Source organism: Calliphora vicina, chromosome 2 (genome assembly GCF_958450345.1).
Source record: "Calliphora vicina chromosome 2, idCalVici1.1, whole genome shotgun sequence".
NCBI lineage: Eukaryota > Metazoa > Arthropoda > Insecta > Diptera > Calliphoridae > Calliphora > Calliphora vicina.
Window position 1 is genome coordinate 32,111,196 of NC_088781.1, and position 18,736 is coordinate 32,129,931.

The following is an 18,736-nucleotide window of genomic DNA, read 5'->3' on the forward strand; positions in this document are numbered from 1 at the left end:
TGGTGGGTATACAAGATTCGGTACAGCCGAATAAAACACTCTTACTTGTTCTAATTTAAAATTTGTTCTGTAAAACCACTTTTCCCTAATCCAACACTATAAACTGTAGCATACACAGCAATATATATAAAAACAACAATACACGAAAACACCAAAAACAATGACAAAGTGTGTAGGAAAGTGTTTACTTTAGAACACAACTGGAACAGGTATAAATTTTTCATAAAAAATAGAAAACAGAAATTATATTATACACACATGATTATAAGGTTAGTCCCTCTTCCTTTATCTCTCCGTATATGTATAAATGTACGCTTTAAAGAAACATTAAATGTATACATGGCTATTAAGGTTTAATTAAAATGTTCACCTGTACGTGCCTATTTTCTATTTTATATAGAAAGTGTCAAAAAGGGTACAAACAGGGTTTGTTGTTGTACATATTAACAATAGATACCTTAAACGAAATTAAAATGGATTTTTATAATGTATTTAATTTTAGCAAAATGAAATTGCATTTTCAGAAATATTTACTTTATGGTGTACACATATTACACACAAATTATCACATAGGTTTAGGTACTGTTAAATATTTGTATTTTTGTAAAAGGTGATGTTTAATAATAAAAATTATTATATCAAAACATAAAACATTTTGAAAATGTAAGTGTATATGTGAGGATATTTGGTAGACCAAACATTTTCCACATATTAGGCAAATATTTTAAGTTTTAATCAGTTAATTGACACAATTGATTTATGTCATCATATTTTAAATTTATACTCAAACAGCCAGACATGTCAAAAAGACTTGAGGATAAATACCTTACTAAGATAATACTTTGCGTTAAAATCATAATGTAAATTAATTTTGTGTAATGCGTGCTGTCACTTAGCATCTCCAAAGAAAAGTAAAATAAATAATCCGTCTCCTCGTGTATTCAAGGCTAATACTCTCTTTACCGTATAACCACTGCACTTGCAATAATTTATGCAAAATAATCTATATTCAACACAAAAAACTGAAATTTCTAAAATGTTTTTCCACAGTGGATAAATGTGTTTTCGAATATTAATTCTTATTTTGCACTTACACATTGATATAAAATATTCAAAAGAAAATAAAAATAATAAATTGTTTGTATGTGTATGTCAGCATTAACAGTTTGAATATATTTTATTTGTTTTATGTTACTTTGGTATAAGGATTAAATTTTCACTGCTATTCGCACGACTAAAACAACTAATAAGGCTACAACTGTTTATGTCTGTAAGTATGAGAGTGTATAAGAATACAGTTGTATGTAAGTGTAAGAATATTGCTAAGGATTATTTATTGCAGCAAATAAATAAAGCTTAACGGTTAATTGTGCCCCATTGTGCTGTTAAAAGTTTTGACATTTATTGTGTTTGTTTTTAGATGCTGTAAAAACACTCACACACACCTCACTATATTTATGTATAGGTTTAGCCAATAGGGTGGCCCTTATTTTGCACACTTTCGATGTTTGATGTTCAAAAACCAAGACAGAAATGTTAGATCTCTACACTAAATAGTAGTTTCATTTTTCTCTTGGAAGATAACCATTAAAACAAGTTAGGGTATTATATTCGGCTGTGTGGAATCTTATGTACCCTTCACCAAAGTTTAAAATAAATATTAAATTTTTTATTGCTTAGAAAAATAAATAATTTCAGATTTTTTTTTTATTATTTCGATCATAACTATTGTTTATAAAAACCCGACGGTTAACCGAAAATTGTAATTTTTTAGAAAACCGGTTTTTCGGTTAACCGACATTGAAAAAACCGGTTAAGCCGGTTATATATGTGTAGAACACATAAAATGTCCAATAAAGTATATACAGCTTTATAATTTGAAAATGATTTTTAAAATAAAAGTCAGACAATTAGTTTTATCTATTTAAAATAAAAATTACACTGTCCAACAGCATTTTTGGAACAGAATAGGGAACATTTAATTCTGAAATGGCATGTTCAGTAGATCATTTTTGTACAATAAACTTATAGTCCAGTGGATCAAAATTTAAATTTTTTGATCGAAGTGAGCATTAGAAATTAGTGAAAAAAATGTAAGTAAATGTCTGAGAGAATTGCTATTGTCACAGTTATATTGTGGAATTTCTTAAACCTATAGCTCCTCTCTTTAGGTGTAATTTTTACCCTTTTTCGAGAAAATCCAAAAAAAATATTTTCAAAAAGGACATTAGAAGATTAAAATATTCTACGAAAATTGTTTCCGAAAAATTTCAGTGAGGGTCACCAAAGATACCAAAGTTGTAATAAAAAAGCACACGCAACCTTGGGTATCACATTTCTTTAAAAAATTTGCAAATATCTATTTTTGATATTAATGAGTTGTTTGATATTTAAAATTTAAATAGCCCTCGAGAAGATCTACAAAAAAATATAAATCAGAAGAAAAATTATGTTCAATAATGTAAGAAATCTAAAATACTTGGGATAAAAAGCCAAAGAGCCAAACATTTGCATAGAGAAAACAAAATTTGATGATATAAAAAGTTGGTGATATTTCCATATGATGGCTTTTTTCCTTATAAATTTAACGAATAATTATTATTTTCGGTCCCTGTTTATTACCACTTACAAAAACAATAAAGTTTTTGTCCTCTGATGTGCATTAATGGAATAACTTCCCACAAAAATTATGAAATAAGTTGCAACGCATTTTGGGATTTTTCATAATAAAAACATTTCCAATTTGCATAGCAATCTCTATGGGGGTTATTTGGTATCAAATTAGAATGGGTTGGTTGGTTGGTTGGTTTACGTGGTAGTTCACTACGTGCGAACAATCAAGTAGAGTCGAAGGGACCCCGTTTTGATGAGGCCACACCACTCGTCAGATGTATTGTCGTTTACATCGCAATGTAACTAAAAAGTGCTAGCTAGACCCAACCTGTAGCTGTGAGATATCTTAGTAGGTCATTGAGTTTAGACCCGGCTACCTCACCAAGGTTGGTCAATGTATAGTTGCCCATGAATTTATGTCTCTTGACACTCAGAGCTGGGCATTCGCAGAGAAGGTGGAAAGTCGGTTCCTCCTTTTCCCTATCCTTACAACTGCGTACAAAGAAAAATGTTAATAGATTTTTTGGCAATAATACATGATCTTGGCCTACCATTGTTTCTTGCATAGAGGATATTATATGCTGAGGCCGGGAACCCCTTCACGTCCAAGTCAGAAGCCCAGGGTTCTTGCACCAGCCCAATGTCCAGGTCCTCTTCGGCTAAGAGTACCCGAAGGTTATCTGTAGCACATTTCGAGTGCTGCAGATTTATCTGCACTATTTTAAGCGCCATTGTTGGTTTTTGGGGGGGTTCGGAGAGCTTCATTTCTGTTAGCAGAGAGTTTGCAGCTTCAATCTAATCCGCTTCACCGCTACCCGTACCTGTAGGCCTGAACACCTTTACCTTGGCGTCCCTCACTCCGAAGAACAGCTTAAAACCCGCCTTCTCAAGCTTGACAGAGCCCGATTAGGTGATGGCGAGGACTAAGAATGTGTGGCCATCGCCTTGCTCGGTGCGGATGATGGACCAGTCATCCGTGTGGATGTCGGGGTTCTGTAGCTTCAGACACTCCACCAACTTATGCGCATCGGTTGCCATCTTCGGTAACCAAATACGTGCACGCGGTCTCATTGGAATTTCTTGAGCAGGGATCTGTTTAAGGCTTAAACCTTCCAATGCACCACTAATCTTTGCGATGCACTTGCTAAGAAAGTCCTTTGAGAACTCGTCCATGCATTTGATCACCCTGTAGCCCCGGTGAATCTCACCAGAGTCAAAACGAGGTGCTGTACCAGTCCTATTAGCGAACACGTGTTCCATTACGAGTTCAGTTAATTTGGACTCGATAGCACCCCATTCTGTTACCACAGGATTGATGGTGCCATTCTTTCTCGGTCGCCAGAGCCATTAGAAGATGGTCCTTAACCACCTCGTTGAAGGGCCGTCTGGCGGATGTAGTCGTGGTTGATGTGGGTCCCGGAGTGGATTTTTTCTCTACAACCTTTCTCCGTTTAGGCGACTTCTCTCCCTCTGTCTGAGAGCGATTGCGCTTGGACCTCTCTGTTTCTTCGGCTGCTGCCTTTGATGTACTGGGTACGGAATCCAAAAACTTTTGGTACTCATCAACCACAGCCTGGTATTTGGCGCGATCTTCTTCATCACGCTCATGGGGGGCACCGCTGGCAGCATTCTTGTCAATCTTGTCAAGAATGAATATCGCCTTGGCGTAACGGGATTTGAGGATGTCTTTCTGACTCTTCCTCTTTTTTCTTTTCTTCTTCAATTGGTCGCCAGTCTTGGCATCCGATTGAAGAGGTGCATTCGTCAAGTTTTTGGAGGGCAGTAGAGTGCTGTGACGGTCACCCAAGCTGTCTGACATTGCGACCAGAGTCTCTTGACTAGAGGCTAGTAGGTCGTCATCTGAAGAAGATCCGAGATCATCGGTTTTCTTCAGGGGGTTGTTGTTGTTGTTGTTTGTGTTGTTGTTGTTTGTGTTCATTTTTGGTCCCACGAGTAGGCACGTAAGGGGATGGACCATACATGCAGTGACGGCGTACATAGACTAGACAGAGATTACAACCGGCCCGTGTCATAAGCACCGGAGGGGAGCTGTTATCGACTAATCTTCTTTAACCACTAATTAGCCATTCAGGTTCTCGGCACTGCTACCAACCTCGTTAACCTTACAAGTGGGGGAAAAGAAAGAGAGAGAGAAAAGACAGAGGGAAAGAACAGAGCGAGGAAAGAACAGAACAGTTTTGGTCCGCGGGTAGTAAAACAAGAAATATAAATAGAGCACTATCGCTAGGCGACCATTTGATCTAAAATGTATCGCCAGTTATAGCATTACCATAGCACCAATTATATCCTATTGTGACCATTTGTTAAAAATGTGTCACAATATTATATAGTTGGCTATCACAACCCGTTTTACGAAACCTAGCCATATCAATAAGTTTAGACCATTTGTTAGAAAAAAAAGTGTCTCAAGATATTGACATTGCTCGAGCATTTGTCAGGGCTAATGACATGTTGTAGGAAACAGTATCACTAGACTAGGCAATTGCTCCCCCTATCCGCCACCTGGGACGCGTTCGATGGGAGACTGATAACTCCACACGGATAGGGGGAGAATGGGTTATACACGCAGATAAAAAGCATGCTTGTGGTAAACATAATCTAAGAGCACCATATTATGATAAGATTTATGATTGCAGGCCAAACAAATGATCATTATTAATTTCATAAAATATCATATTATGCTCAAATATAGTTACAATATCATTATCATGCAGGATCATAAAATGTTCTGAAGTAATCATATTATGATCCAAGCAAAAATAATACTGATATAACCCAATGGAATTACATTATGGTCCAACGTAATCATATTTATTATTTAATATTATGATCCAATGAAATCATATTATGATCCAAAGTAACCATATTATTACTAAAATTTATTTTTGGTAATAGAAAATTTAATTTTAATAAGTTTTAGTTTTAACGTACAAAATTTCCAATAAAAATATTATTGATAAACTCAACGAAATTTTTTGATATTCGCTTTAGGAAAACTAAAGATATTACAAATAAAACTATAGAGCGATTGAGAATTACAGACACTCAAAATTTACTTGTAATTTTCAGCATTTGGTTTTTAGATAACAATCTTAGACCGTGTGAGCATCGAAAATCCAAATAGTGAACAATTAGGGTCATCCTAATACACACACACATTCACATAAAAGCTAAAGCAAACATACGCTTTTTATAATACATGTAAGTATGTATGTATAAACGTGTATACGTTAGGGATGTAAAGTGGGAATTGCAAACTGTACCAAAGGGTATTGAAAAATCGTACTTTTTCTGTGTAAAATGTATCAATATTTTGGTATATTTTTTATTGTATAGATTTAGTTATTATCTATCTGTCTACATACAAACATTATTTTATAGGCTTACATCGTTTTTTATAGTACTTATTCCTAACTCTCTCAGTTACCCAGTTAAATATTTAGATAATTTGAATCGACTAAAAAATCGACAAACAAAAATTAATGGCTTGTCTCGGTGGCATGTCACAGTGTCCATTTACATAATGTCCATGGACATTATGACACCTCATAAAGTGACATTATGTCCATGGACATTATGTAATTTCGGTAGTGTCATAATGTCCATGGACACTCTGTCACTTTGCTTATGGATATTATGACACTTTTGAAAGTGTCATAATGGCCAAATTTTGTTCAGAAAAACTAATTTTTATAAAATGTTTGATCCTAGTAACAGTTTATATTTTCATATATTAGAAAACTTCATGTAGCGAAGCCGCCTGCCGCGTTCCATGGAGGAGAAAGCCCCTAAAAGCGGCCGCAGGCCGCCAATAAGAAATACCTTTTTCTACGATACAGAATAGTTGCTCGCCATGCTACTGAACTCCACAAAATTCAGATAACAGATCACTAAAAATGACTAACCCTCTTTTCACCCTCAAAACAATTTTTAAACAGGTTGTTGTTGGTTATGAGTACGCTTTTGTCAGAACACATTATCCGATAAAAAGTTATGTTCCTAGCGCAACACTAAATATTGCATTTTCTGTAAATTTCATGAACATTGCTTAACAATTTTGTTGTTATAATTGTATAAAAAAGATTAATTTTGTGTGCTTTCCCACACAAGAGTGACATAAGATTTGGGAAGTATTAGTATCTGCAATTCAGCGATTTATATGTAATATTTGGAAATAGTTAGTAGTAGAACTCCCAAGTTATAGTCGGATCTTTTAAATGGCATAAAGTGAAAAGTCTTGTAAGTAGACCAATTTATCACTAACTGTTGGGAATAAGTTGTACCAAAATGGTACAATTGTTTGAAAATGTTCATCCCTTTTGCACGCACACATACTACATTTCTAGGTACGCTGTATGAATATATGTTAAATATTCTCTAAATAAAAAATATATAAAACAAAATAAATTGAAACTAAACTAAATAGTGGCAAGACTCGTGTTTGGCATTTGTTTATTTTACCGGGCACATGTGTGAAAATCTACGTGCTTTTCAATGGCTGCTTTTTATATGTGTTTGTTGTTTATGCTTTAGTTTTGTTTGAGGTGCATAAGTAGAAAAGTGCGTGAGTGTGTATTAGAGAGTTTGAGTGTATTTTGTGGGTAAAAAAGTACAAACAATCTCGGTAAAAAGCTACATAAACATTCATCCATACATCTATAAACTAAAGAACTTTTGTGGTTGCGGGAGTTTACCAAACAAACATAAAATAGTTTTTTGTTAAAAAACTTTTCATTCATTTTGTTGTTGTTGTTGTTTATAACAAGTTTTTGTTATACATCTTTATGTTAAGTTTATGCTTGAGTATAAATACATACAACATACCTAAAACATGCACCCATTTGCTTATGATGCATGATAGTTTTAAAACTGAAAATTTTTTTTCAAAAATATTTTATGGTTTTGTAATATTTTTAATTATATAAACAAAAAACAAAACAAATAAGGGAAGCTTTATTAATTGTCCAGAAATAAAAAGTTTTGTTTAATTGAAAATATATATTTATCTAGTAGCTGCGTGGGGAATTTGTGCTGGTAGTAAAATGTATCTTTAATTTATGAGTAGAGTTCGAATAGTAGTAAATTATAATTTTTTTAGTGCTGTAATATATTAAATTATTCCTTAAAGATGTAGATATATTAGCTCATTAAGACAAAGAGAAATATTAAGTAATTAATCCCCTCTGTGTGTGAAAAAAATTTTAATATTCTTCAGCAATTTTTCAATGATTGGTTCTCTTCGTCATCTAAAATACAAATGCAGAACTTTTCAATAAACTCGGATAACGGTTTTGAAATTGGATTTTTGCAAAGTAATTTTGTTTTTGAGTTATTAGTTTTCATGTTCGTTAGTTCTAAATCGAAATTATTCAAGACAATAAAGTTTTTCCTCGAGTTTTTGATCAAAGAAGCAACATTTTAAAAAAAATAAAAAGTAAAATATTGTGAATTACAACAGATTGCGTAATTTTTGAACGAAGTTTTCTTTGAAAATATAAAATTTTGTATCAACAAAGCGTCATATGTGGGAAATTTTGCTTTACTTCCTTAATTTTAATTGCTCACCAAGTTTATGGTAAATATGTTCCAAAAGTTTAACTGTGTTAGAGATGGTTTGCTTGGTTCAGAAGTGGTGATTTTAATATGGACGACAAAGACCTTCCATTCCAGCCAAAATAGTTTGAAGACCAAGAATTGCTTAAACGCTAAAAAAGAAAATAGTTTTGCACCGAATCATTACTTGCGATAAATAGTAGATCCATTTCGTTAAACCGAAGCGTAAGTGATCGTATGCGAAATCTATTTTGAGCTGTTGCAATCTGAACAAACCATCAAAAGGAACCTGTAGCGAGCGTAACTGATTCGTTTGAAGTGAGCAGTGCCCGAAAATGGCCCAGATACGAAACCGCAATATTCCATCATGACAACGCTCGGACACAGGTCGCTATTCCTGTTTAGAAGTATTAAAAATTAAGTGGTTGGTAAATTTTGCCCACCCACTTCCTTCCGACTACTATTTGTTGCTATCGATGCCAAAAAGATGGAAAAAGGTGGTAGCTAACAATGGCCAATACTTCACTCAGGGAAAACCTGCAACTTAAAAATAGGAACGTGTCATATTAATTCAATAATGATCATTATAATAGATTATAATAGAAAAATTATATTGATATACTATGATAAATCAATAATTTTCAACTTTAAGTTAATATTTTTCCATATTGAAATAAAAAATTTCAACATTACTAGACTTTCGTTAATGTTCCTTATTGATTCAATATGGCTTTTATTGATTTTAAGTTTTTTTTTCTCTGGGTCTCTGGAATAAATGTTTCAAAATAAAAGCTAAAAACCCCACAAAAAAAGTGTATCGATGTAAAATGGCATGATCTCGGTGGCCAGATGATGGGATCACCTTTCCGTGAGATAACTGTGACCTCAAATCGCTAACGCAGAATGTCCAATGTGGCATGTTAAAACCATACGTTGTTGGTGACTACACGCAGAGAAAAAACATGGTTGTGGTAACCATAAACTAAGAGCAACATATTATGATCAGATTTATGCTTGTAGTCCAAAATATGTGATGATCATTATTGGTTTCATGAAATATCATAATATGTTCTGAAATAATCATATTATGATATAAATCAATCATAATATGACCCAAAGTAATCATATTTATGACCCAATTAAATCATATTATGATCCAATGAAATCATATTATGATCTAAAGTAATCATATTATTATTAAAATTTGTTTTTATAAATACAAAATTTTATTTTAATAGGTTTTAGTTTTGAGGTACTAAATCCCAATTAAAATATTATTGGTAAATTCAGTGAAATTTATTGTTATTCGCACTAGGAAAGTTAAAGATAATATACAAATAAAACTATAGAGCGAATGGGAATTACAGACACTCAAAATTTACTTGTAAAAATAACACAGTTTAGACAAACACCAGCACTCACAAATGGTGGGAAAAAAGACTATTAAAAGTAAATATATTTTGTTTGCATCTTAAACATATTAAGGGTCCTCATGTAAACGCTTATATGCCTCGTAAACTGTGCAATCTGTGCATTTTTACACTCTCGCAAATGAAATGTCAAAAAATGTATGAAATTTGCACAACTCGGATAAGTTTGCGCGACAATTTAGACTCGCAAACTTGAATTTATTGTGCATTTGATGAATCAGCTGCTTTTGTTTACTTTTATTAATAAGAAATAAAAATCAAATAAAATATAAAAATTTTGAGCATGTGAAAATTGTGTAACTTTAGAACAGAATGATTGTATTAAATGACATTGTATATGAAAGCATTAACCAACAGCTAGAACATAAATAAAATCTTACAAACTATGTATATCACCGTTTGTTCCAAAGATTTAACTTTCATTCAACATTTTTAAAATTAAAATTTATACAGTTTGAAAATTTATTTTTTAAGGCTTTTGTTGAATTTATTTTTATTTGACATTTGTATCAAATAGAGAGAAATTTAATGTATAAACTTGCACAAAATTGAAAAGGTGGGTTCATGAAACACGTCGCGCAAATTTGCACAATTGAACAAATGGGAAACTTAAGCGTTTAAATGAGTACCCTTATTATGACTAAATAATATAATATGTTTACTTATTTATCATTATTTAGTTGTTGTAAATATATTATGTTTACATCTTAAACATGTTATGTCTACGCGTATAGAAATTTGACATTTAATGGTTGTACATAACATAATATTTTGACCTATATATCATTATTTAGTTGTCCGAACCAATCGGTGACCATTTAACCATATTCATATTTATAACATTTAATGGTTACAGAAACAAAAATATTGTTTAAATTAAATTAAAACAAAAATTATATGTTTACGACAACAATATATTGTTACAACGAACATAGTATAGTTGTCGTAACCATATTGAACCATGTTTTTCTCTGCGTGTATGCAGTCCAGAATAAGTAGGTAAGGTATAGCGCTTGCCGTTGACGGTGATGGCTTGGCCAACGTCGTTCTCAAAGAAATTTCAGATCCTGGATCATTATAGATAGCGGAGTCGATTGAGCAAATGCCCAGATATCTTCGGGAAGCAAATATTCGATAATTCTGTCAGACATGCTTTCTAAAAGTATTTAGAATCAGCAAAATCGGTCCACAAATGCATGAGATAAAAGAAAAAAAATCAGGACAACCTCGATTTTTTACCCTTTTTATGACCTATATCTGGATTACAAAAGGTAGGGTCACACATGGCAAATATTTGCTCAAAAAAGCGTAACCATATTTTTTTAGCACAACTCTGTTTGACGTGTTTACTCTTACAAGTGGTTTGTAAGATCAAACAGCATCAAATAGAATAAAACTAAATAGTTTGTTTTGAATCATCCAAAGTAAAATATTTTTTTTTGAATAAATAAAAGAATTCAAATATATTTTATTTAGTGGTTACGTCTTTTTCGTCAAATATTATATAGACAACATGAATAGCTAATGACAGATATTTCAATGACCTTTGCAACGTCGTATATAAAACCATAGTTAGACCTACAAAGGGTCAAAATCGCAATAAATATTTTTTAACTCGATATTTTTTAAAATTTAAAAAAAAAGATTAAATTTTAAAAAAAAAAAATTACAATAACTGCAAAATTCTTTTTTCCAAAATATTAATAAAAAACAACTTTGGATAAAAAAAATCAATTTTGTTTACTTAAAAATATTTAAAATTTGTGTTTTTATATAACATATATAATTATATAATTTGGTGAAGGGTATATAAGATTCGGCACAGCCGAAAACAGCTCTCTTACTTGTTTTCCTTGATACTTATCTTACCTAATATTTTTAGCATTTCGTCGCATTTAGGTCTTGCGAGAATCGAAAAGAGTTAAATTAGCATCACCCTACTGACCACATATCAAGGACCAAGCCTATTGAAACTGACTGAAATAGGTCCATTATTTCACCTAGCCCCATACAAATGTCCTTCCGAAATTACACTTTATCTGTCATAAATGTTTAATTTATATATGTATCTCCACAAATTCCGCTCCAAATAATTTTTTTTTTAGACCAAATTTTGTTACGATCGGACCATAATTAGTCATAGCTCCCATATAAACCCGCTTCCGAAAATAACTTTAACGTACAAAAATCGCTTAAAAATTTTGGTATACACAAAAATCAACATAGATAACTTTCATATAGACATAAATCACACGACCTATTTTCATGGTGATCGGTCCATAATTGGTCATAGCTCCCATATAAGGCCCACTTCCGAAAATTACTCAAAAATATAAATTATTGAAATTTTGAAAGAAAAAAGTTTTTTCTCTTTTACTTAGTGTAGGGTAGAATATGGTCGGGCTTGACCGACCATACTTTCTTACTTGTTTTAAATATATTTTTTTTTTTTGCTTAAAGTAACCAGTAACAATAACATTTGAAACGCACGCAAATATAAATTCTACCACACTCATTTTGAAATTTTACCTTCCTCGAAGTGATATCCTTCTAATCTGGGCAAAATAAAAACACAATAAAAAAACTAAACACAAATACACATAAATCTTTACAAACAACACAGATGAAGAGTAAGAAAACACAAGTAAAAAAAAATAACTGTAAACAATACACGAAAAATAACTTAAAGATAGTGAAACATTTAACTGTCATTGTGAATCATTGTTGTAAGATTGAAATACATTAGAAATAAAACGTAAAATAAGGAAAGAAGCTGTAGAGTTAAAACCACACAAACACACACATACAAATGATAGATACTTAGATAAAAATTCGGATTGCTATTGCTGAAGGGTAAAATTGTTATACAGCATTAGCAAACAGCAACAATAAAAAATCCAACAATATCACAATAACAACAAATGATAAAACCCTATGGTTTTCATTGCTAAAAAATAGCATTGGGAAATTTTAGTAAAAATTTTCTTGAGTTTTTGTAAAAAAATACAAACAAAGAAAGCTGAAAAAATATATATAACAAATATAACTTGATATATGACTGGTTAAAATGTGTAAAAAAAAAACTCAACTTAGATAAACAAATAAATGTGTTGAAGAGAGTGCTTGTTTGTATCTTGGAGTATCTCAATACATAAAATACAAATTTTAAGGGAAACCTCAAAAGAAACCCATCAAGTTACATCATGTAAAATAACAAATATTAGAGGGATATAACTTTTATTCACAAAATAGTATAAATAAAAAAAACAAAATTTGCTTACGAAATCCTATAATGAACAGTGGGTTAAAACGTAAAAAAATTTATATGGAAAATTCAAACATGTTTAATTTTTAATATAGAGACTTTCGAAATTAATGTTCCTTTCGCAATATGAAAATGGATAGTAACCAATCATTACTTCCGACACTTAAAGATCTGGCGGATATTGAGTCAACTTGTTGGGAATTATAAGTGTCCCTTAGAATTAAATTTTCTGAAATGTTGAAACGGTACCCGCTGAAAAATTTCGTAATGACATATAATACCACCAAAAACATTTTTAGCTTGTTCTAAGAAGGGCAACCCCTGTAGAATTTCGATTTAGTTTTGAGGTGCTTTTACAAGGGGAAAAATGCATTTTCAGTTTTTTTAAAAATGTTGCTATTAAGTAATTGCTGTAGTTTAAAAGAATCGAAATGTGTACGTAATTGCTGTTCTAATGAGATATAAAAAACAAAAATTGGTTAACAAATTTTAAAGTTATTAAAAAATCTCCAGGCCATTAACGTGTCTCAGGCCACTAGAACAAGAAATGTAGGAACAAAATTAACATATTTTGAGAAATATTAAAATAAAAGCTTATTTTTACTTAAAATGTATCCATATTTAGTTGTGTATGAGTTTTTATCTTCTTAGGATAACGCTAACCTATTCGCAGGTATGACCAAAAAAACGGCAGTTTTAAAACTCCATTTAGAAATTTTTAAAAATTTTGTTAAACAAATTTCATAATTTGTTGATCATCACATGGGGATTTATTAAAAACATAACAGGGAATAAAAATATGAAAAAAGTATGACAATACCTGCTATAGTTTTCCGTACCTGCGATATAAATTTAGCGATTTTCGAGAAAAACTAATTTTTTGGCTATATTTTGGCGAATGAGCCCAATTTCCACACTGTTATTAATTTTAAGTAAAATCGGTTCAGAATATTATAGTCCAGGTAATTCTAAATATAGTCTGAAAGTTTTCTAAAATCAGAAAACGTTTACCCTTAAATGGTGAATGTCAAAGATCAAAATTTTCAATATTTGGAATTTCTAATGAAAGATAGCGAAATATTATATATTTTTGGGCCGATTTTGATGAAACTTAAGAAAAATATAACATGAAGTCTAGTTTTTACAATAACTGTACAAAATTGGAAATTATACCGTAAGGGCACTTGGGGTCCAAATTACCCTTAACTTTTAATATCACGAAAAACACATTCATTTTGACCCCAAGTGCTCTTAAGGATTGATTTCCACTTTTGTGCTGTTATGTTTAAGTTTCATCAAAATCGGCCCAATAATATATAATATTTAGCTAACTTTCCATTAAAAATTCCAAATATTGAAAAATTTGATCTTTGACTTTCACGATTTAACGGTTAACGTTTTCCGATTTTATGAGACCTCTACTATGCTTCGGGTTATTGCAGTGGATTCATTTTACTTCGCAAGTAATTAGCAGCATTTTGGACATACAAAATCGTCCTTCAAGGTCTCTCAGCTTCAATTCGTATGGCACAGAATTTCCCTCTTTTTGGATGCATTCTGTTACTTGCAAACGTTTTGAAATTGCCGATAGTGTAGCTCCCAATGATTTGCAAATTCTTGTTGAGTTTAACAATAATCTTCGTAAAACAAACATTTTTAGATTGGCGATGTTTGTCTTCCGTGTCAAAATCACCACTTTTGAACCGAACAAACCATCTCTCGCACATTGAAACCGATGGAACATATTCACCATTAGCTTTGGTGAGCAATCGTGTACTTCAGTGTCACTTTTTTCAATCTAAAGAAGTAGAGCGACATTTTCGAAACAAAACCAAACTTTGTGGTTTACATATGTACCCTTCTATTGTAAATCCTTCATTTTTAAGTCATACGCCCAATATATTTTTGCTTTTGAAAACTATGGTAACTTAAGAATGGCAAGCCTATCGCGACTGAAATTGATTATATCGTGAACTTTATTGAGTAAAATTAAAAATTATATAATTCCTTGGATATTGACAAAGTTATCAACATTCTCCTGATATAATGATGTTGACTCAGTATGAACTTGTTGCTTCAGCGTTTATATCATAAAAAGGATTTCAGCTGTAGCCACCATATCTAAGATGGAGAGTCTCTGTATTTCTCAAGGAGCTATCTTTTGGTATTCTGCGATGGCCATGGCAAGACAAATGCCATCGACAGTTCTGATTCCACGTAATTAATCACAGAAAGTGATAGCAATAAACACCGCTTCTGCGAGATGCAAGGTAGGATACTCAATCTACCGTATAATGAATTCGAAGTTGTAATGATGAAGGAGGTCAGATATCGCGAGATGCTTATTCTATGTCTGTCCAACCAACTCCGACTAAAATTATGAGAATCTATGTGGCTTCTTTTGCACGACTTGTATTGGAGCATGTAGCCCGTTTCTGTATTTCTCGAATCGAAAAACTTTCCGCATAAAACGATTGAATTGCAACAAAAACAGTGTAAAATGAAACAAAATATGTTTTTTCTCGCACAAGTGTTTCTGTATCTTGAGTTTGCGAGAATTATCTGTCATTTAAATAATTTTCCAGCAATTATTGGAAGGATGTGAGAAAAAGTGTTTCTGTAACAATATTTTGCGAAAAGTTTCTCACAAGAACTGTCAAAACAAGTCACATTTGAAATTGGCACAATTGTTATATTTTGGCATTTTAAATTTTTTTAGCCTTTCACTGTTTTGGTTTTATTATAATTTCTTTCTTTCGTTGACGTTTGTCTTGCATTTGACACTTAATTATTGGAAATATTCCAGTAAGAATAGAATCTGTGTTGTCTGTTTTCGCATTCAAATATAGAAACACTTTTTTCTCGCACATCGAGAAACGATGGAATTTTTTGTTTCACACTTCATGTGAGAAGTTTTCCGATGCGAGAAATACAGACACGACCTACTGGCATCAGAAGGGTAAATTCTTCATTTGAGCATCAGAAAGCTTCATTTGAGTTCTTATAATGGTCGAATGTGATGTCGATATGGCTTTTACTTTTTTCTGGTATCACAACAAGCCGTACAGTGAAAGAAAACATTCTGTCACCATGAGGAAATGCCTCTCTATTTAACCTAAGCTCATGATTTACTAACAACGCATCATATATTTTTGTATTTTAGCAGCACGAATACTGTTTATACTGCTTGTTAAATTTTTCCAACACACTGTGTTTTACCAAAAATATACTTCACATTTTATTATTAGTTTGCTATGTGGAAAAATAGAAATAAAAAAAAAAATAAAACTTATCATGTGATTCAAGTACATATTAAAATGTAACAGTAATGAATGAGTAAAAGATACATATTATATGTTTTGCCAAAACAAAAAAAAACTGCAAAACATTATGATGAATATTTCTGTGATGTACAAGAAGTTCCCTGCAATGAGCTTAAAATATGTAATTTGTTAGAAAATGAGAATTTAGTTAAGGAAATTGCAATTTACCATGCTGCTGCTTTCTAAATACAGTCGTATACATGCTACAGCTATTAAATAAATAAGGAAACTTAACTCGTTGATGGATGAATGTCAATTTGTATAAAGCAATTTCTATGTTGAGGTCAATTTGTGGATATACAAACAATTGCCAATTATCTTGTGCTTGACCAAAATCCAAAATGAAATAGAGCATGCTAGAGTAAAGATAACCAGGCATTCAACCAAACCAACGTTGACTAAATATATGTTTGTTTGTTTATTTGTTTTTGTGCAACAACATACCTACATAGGTACTTATCCATACATACATGGAGTTCTATAGAAAAATTAAAACTACTACTGCAACTACAACTACAACTGAGCTGTTAATCAGTATGTATGGATTGCTGGGTTATATGCCCATATAAATGACCATACATTTTACCTAATAGTTATACGGTGACTCCTTACCTCTCCTTCACTCAATTCAAATAAGATTGTCCTCTAGAGCATACATACAAACATCTGTATCTGTATCTGCACACTCACACACACGCAGCTACACAGATATTTGAAACATGTTTTGATGGTGTTGTTTGTTTTCTGTTTATTGCTGGCTAATAAGATTTCACGAGAAAAACCAAAAGTGTTGTCAGGTTTTTCACCATGATACTCTGAAATGAAAATTGGTGTTTATAAACCTAAATCTAAAAATGTTGTGCTGTTTCTAAGGTGAGGTAATTGTTCATTAATTGAGTTAACAAGTGTTTCATAAATTATTTATGGTAATTTTTAATATATAAAACTTTTGTGGGCCGATCTTCATAAAATAAGGATCGGGCATTGTTATGTAAACGAGGATTATCGATGTGGAATTTAAATATTATTTAAGTGCTTTCGGAAGTGGTCCTTATATGAGAGCTATTACCAATTAAATGAATTAATTGAAAAAACTGTCAAGCGGTGCTCCCCGCTAAACTAATTCGAGTACGCTAAATTCAGTTGGAGGTTGAACAACATACACAGAGCCTCAAAAGTGAGTAAACATCAGTGAATTTTTCGATTTTTTTAAGACCATAGTTCGACTTAAATCATTGTTTTTCAGATCCGAATCTATTACTCAAACAAATCTCCAACAAACCGAAACTTTAAAATTTTAATCGGTGGATAGATTTTAAGATGTTCACTACCTTAAAGAAAATCAAAACTTTTGAGGCTCACTGTATAATTGCGTAACTCAAATTCAAGAAAACCGAAATGAAACTAGTTTAAAGAAAGACTTAATATGCGGGGTCGTTTTAGAAATGTAATTTTTTTTTGGCCAAAAAAAATATTTTGTTAGAAAAATTTCGAAATTTTTATTTGGCATAAAAATTTGGAAAATGCAGATATGCTGTTAATTTTTTCTTTGATTTTATTTACAAAAGATAAAACAAATATCCCCTAATATTTTAACAAAATTCATAACACGCCGTAATTAGCTACATCTTGCATTATTTTCTTTTGTTTATTACTGCAATAGTTGGCAATGCAGTGCACAAAAATATATTACAAAACGGAAAGATCCTGTAAATTTTCTGTTTGTTGTTGACTTTGAATCCTTAAATTTGACTAGTGGAAAAGTATGTATATATCGCACTCGTTCAACAATACTGTATTAACTCAAAATTTCAAAACTTTCAGTAGAGGGAAAAAACTGTTTGTGGTTGCATTTTAAGAGAATTTTTAAAATCCGAATACATCGTAGTAAGCAAATTCCATTTGAAAATATATTTACATTGTTTTTCTTTAAAATGTTTGCAATTTTTTCAAAATAAATCTATTTTTTGAGTTAATAAAATTTTTCTGAAACTTATCGATATTTTGTTTGTATTATTTTATCAACCAAATAAAAATAACGCATGTAAGAAAGTATGGTCGGTCAAGCCCGACCTTATAATACCCTAACCAAGCAAATGAGTAAAATTTTTTTTCTTTTAAAATATCAATAATTTATATTCGTGAGTGATTTTCGGAAGTGGGCGACCTGTACTCTGCGCACAAGGTTTACATGGACAGCCAACCAGCCAGCCAGCCAGACGGACGGACATCGTTTAATCGACTCAGAAAGTGATTCTAAGTCGATCGGTATGCTTTAAGGTGGGTGTTAGACCAATATTTTTGGGCGTTACACACATCTGCACAAACGCATAATACTCTCCCCACTATGGTGGAGTAGGTTATAATAAATTAAACATTTATGACCGATAAAGTCCAATTTCGAGAGGACATTTGTATGGGGGCTATTTGAAATAATGGACTGATTTCAGCCAGTTTCAATAATCTTCGTCCTTGGGCCGAAAAAATTATATGTACCAAATTTTATCGAAATATCTTCAAAATTGCCACCT

The 18,736-nt window shown here is 31.9% G+C and overlaps 1 protein-coding gene across 1 annotated transcript; it reads right to left on the reverse strand.

Moving 5' to 3' along the window:
• Window positions 1–3,519: 3,519 nt before the first annotated feature.
• Window positions 3,520–4,552, reverse strand: LOC135950375 (putative mediator of RNA polymerase II transcription subunit 26). Its single transcript, XM_065499922.1, has 2 exons — window positions 3,906–4,552; window positions 3,520–3,850 (listed from the first exon to the last, which is right to left on the reverse strand). The coding sequence occupies exons 1-2, from the start codon at window positions 4,550–4,552 to the stop codon at window positions 3,520–3,522; spliced, it is 978 nt and encodes a 325-aa protein (XP_065355994.1).
• Window positions 4,553–18,736: the final 14,184 nt, after the last annotated feature.

What these genes read in the sequence shown, in the direction of transcription:
- LOC135950375 (XM_065499922.1), bottom strand. Translation starts at nt 4,552, where the DNA reads ATGAACACAAACAACAACAACACAAACAACAACAACAACAACCCCCTG. An exon ending in TCCTGTGGTAACAGAATGGG is followed by an intron (nt 3,851 to 3,905) that starts GTGCTATCGAGT and finishes GTTCGCTAATAG; the next exon opens with GACTGGTACAGCACCTCGTT.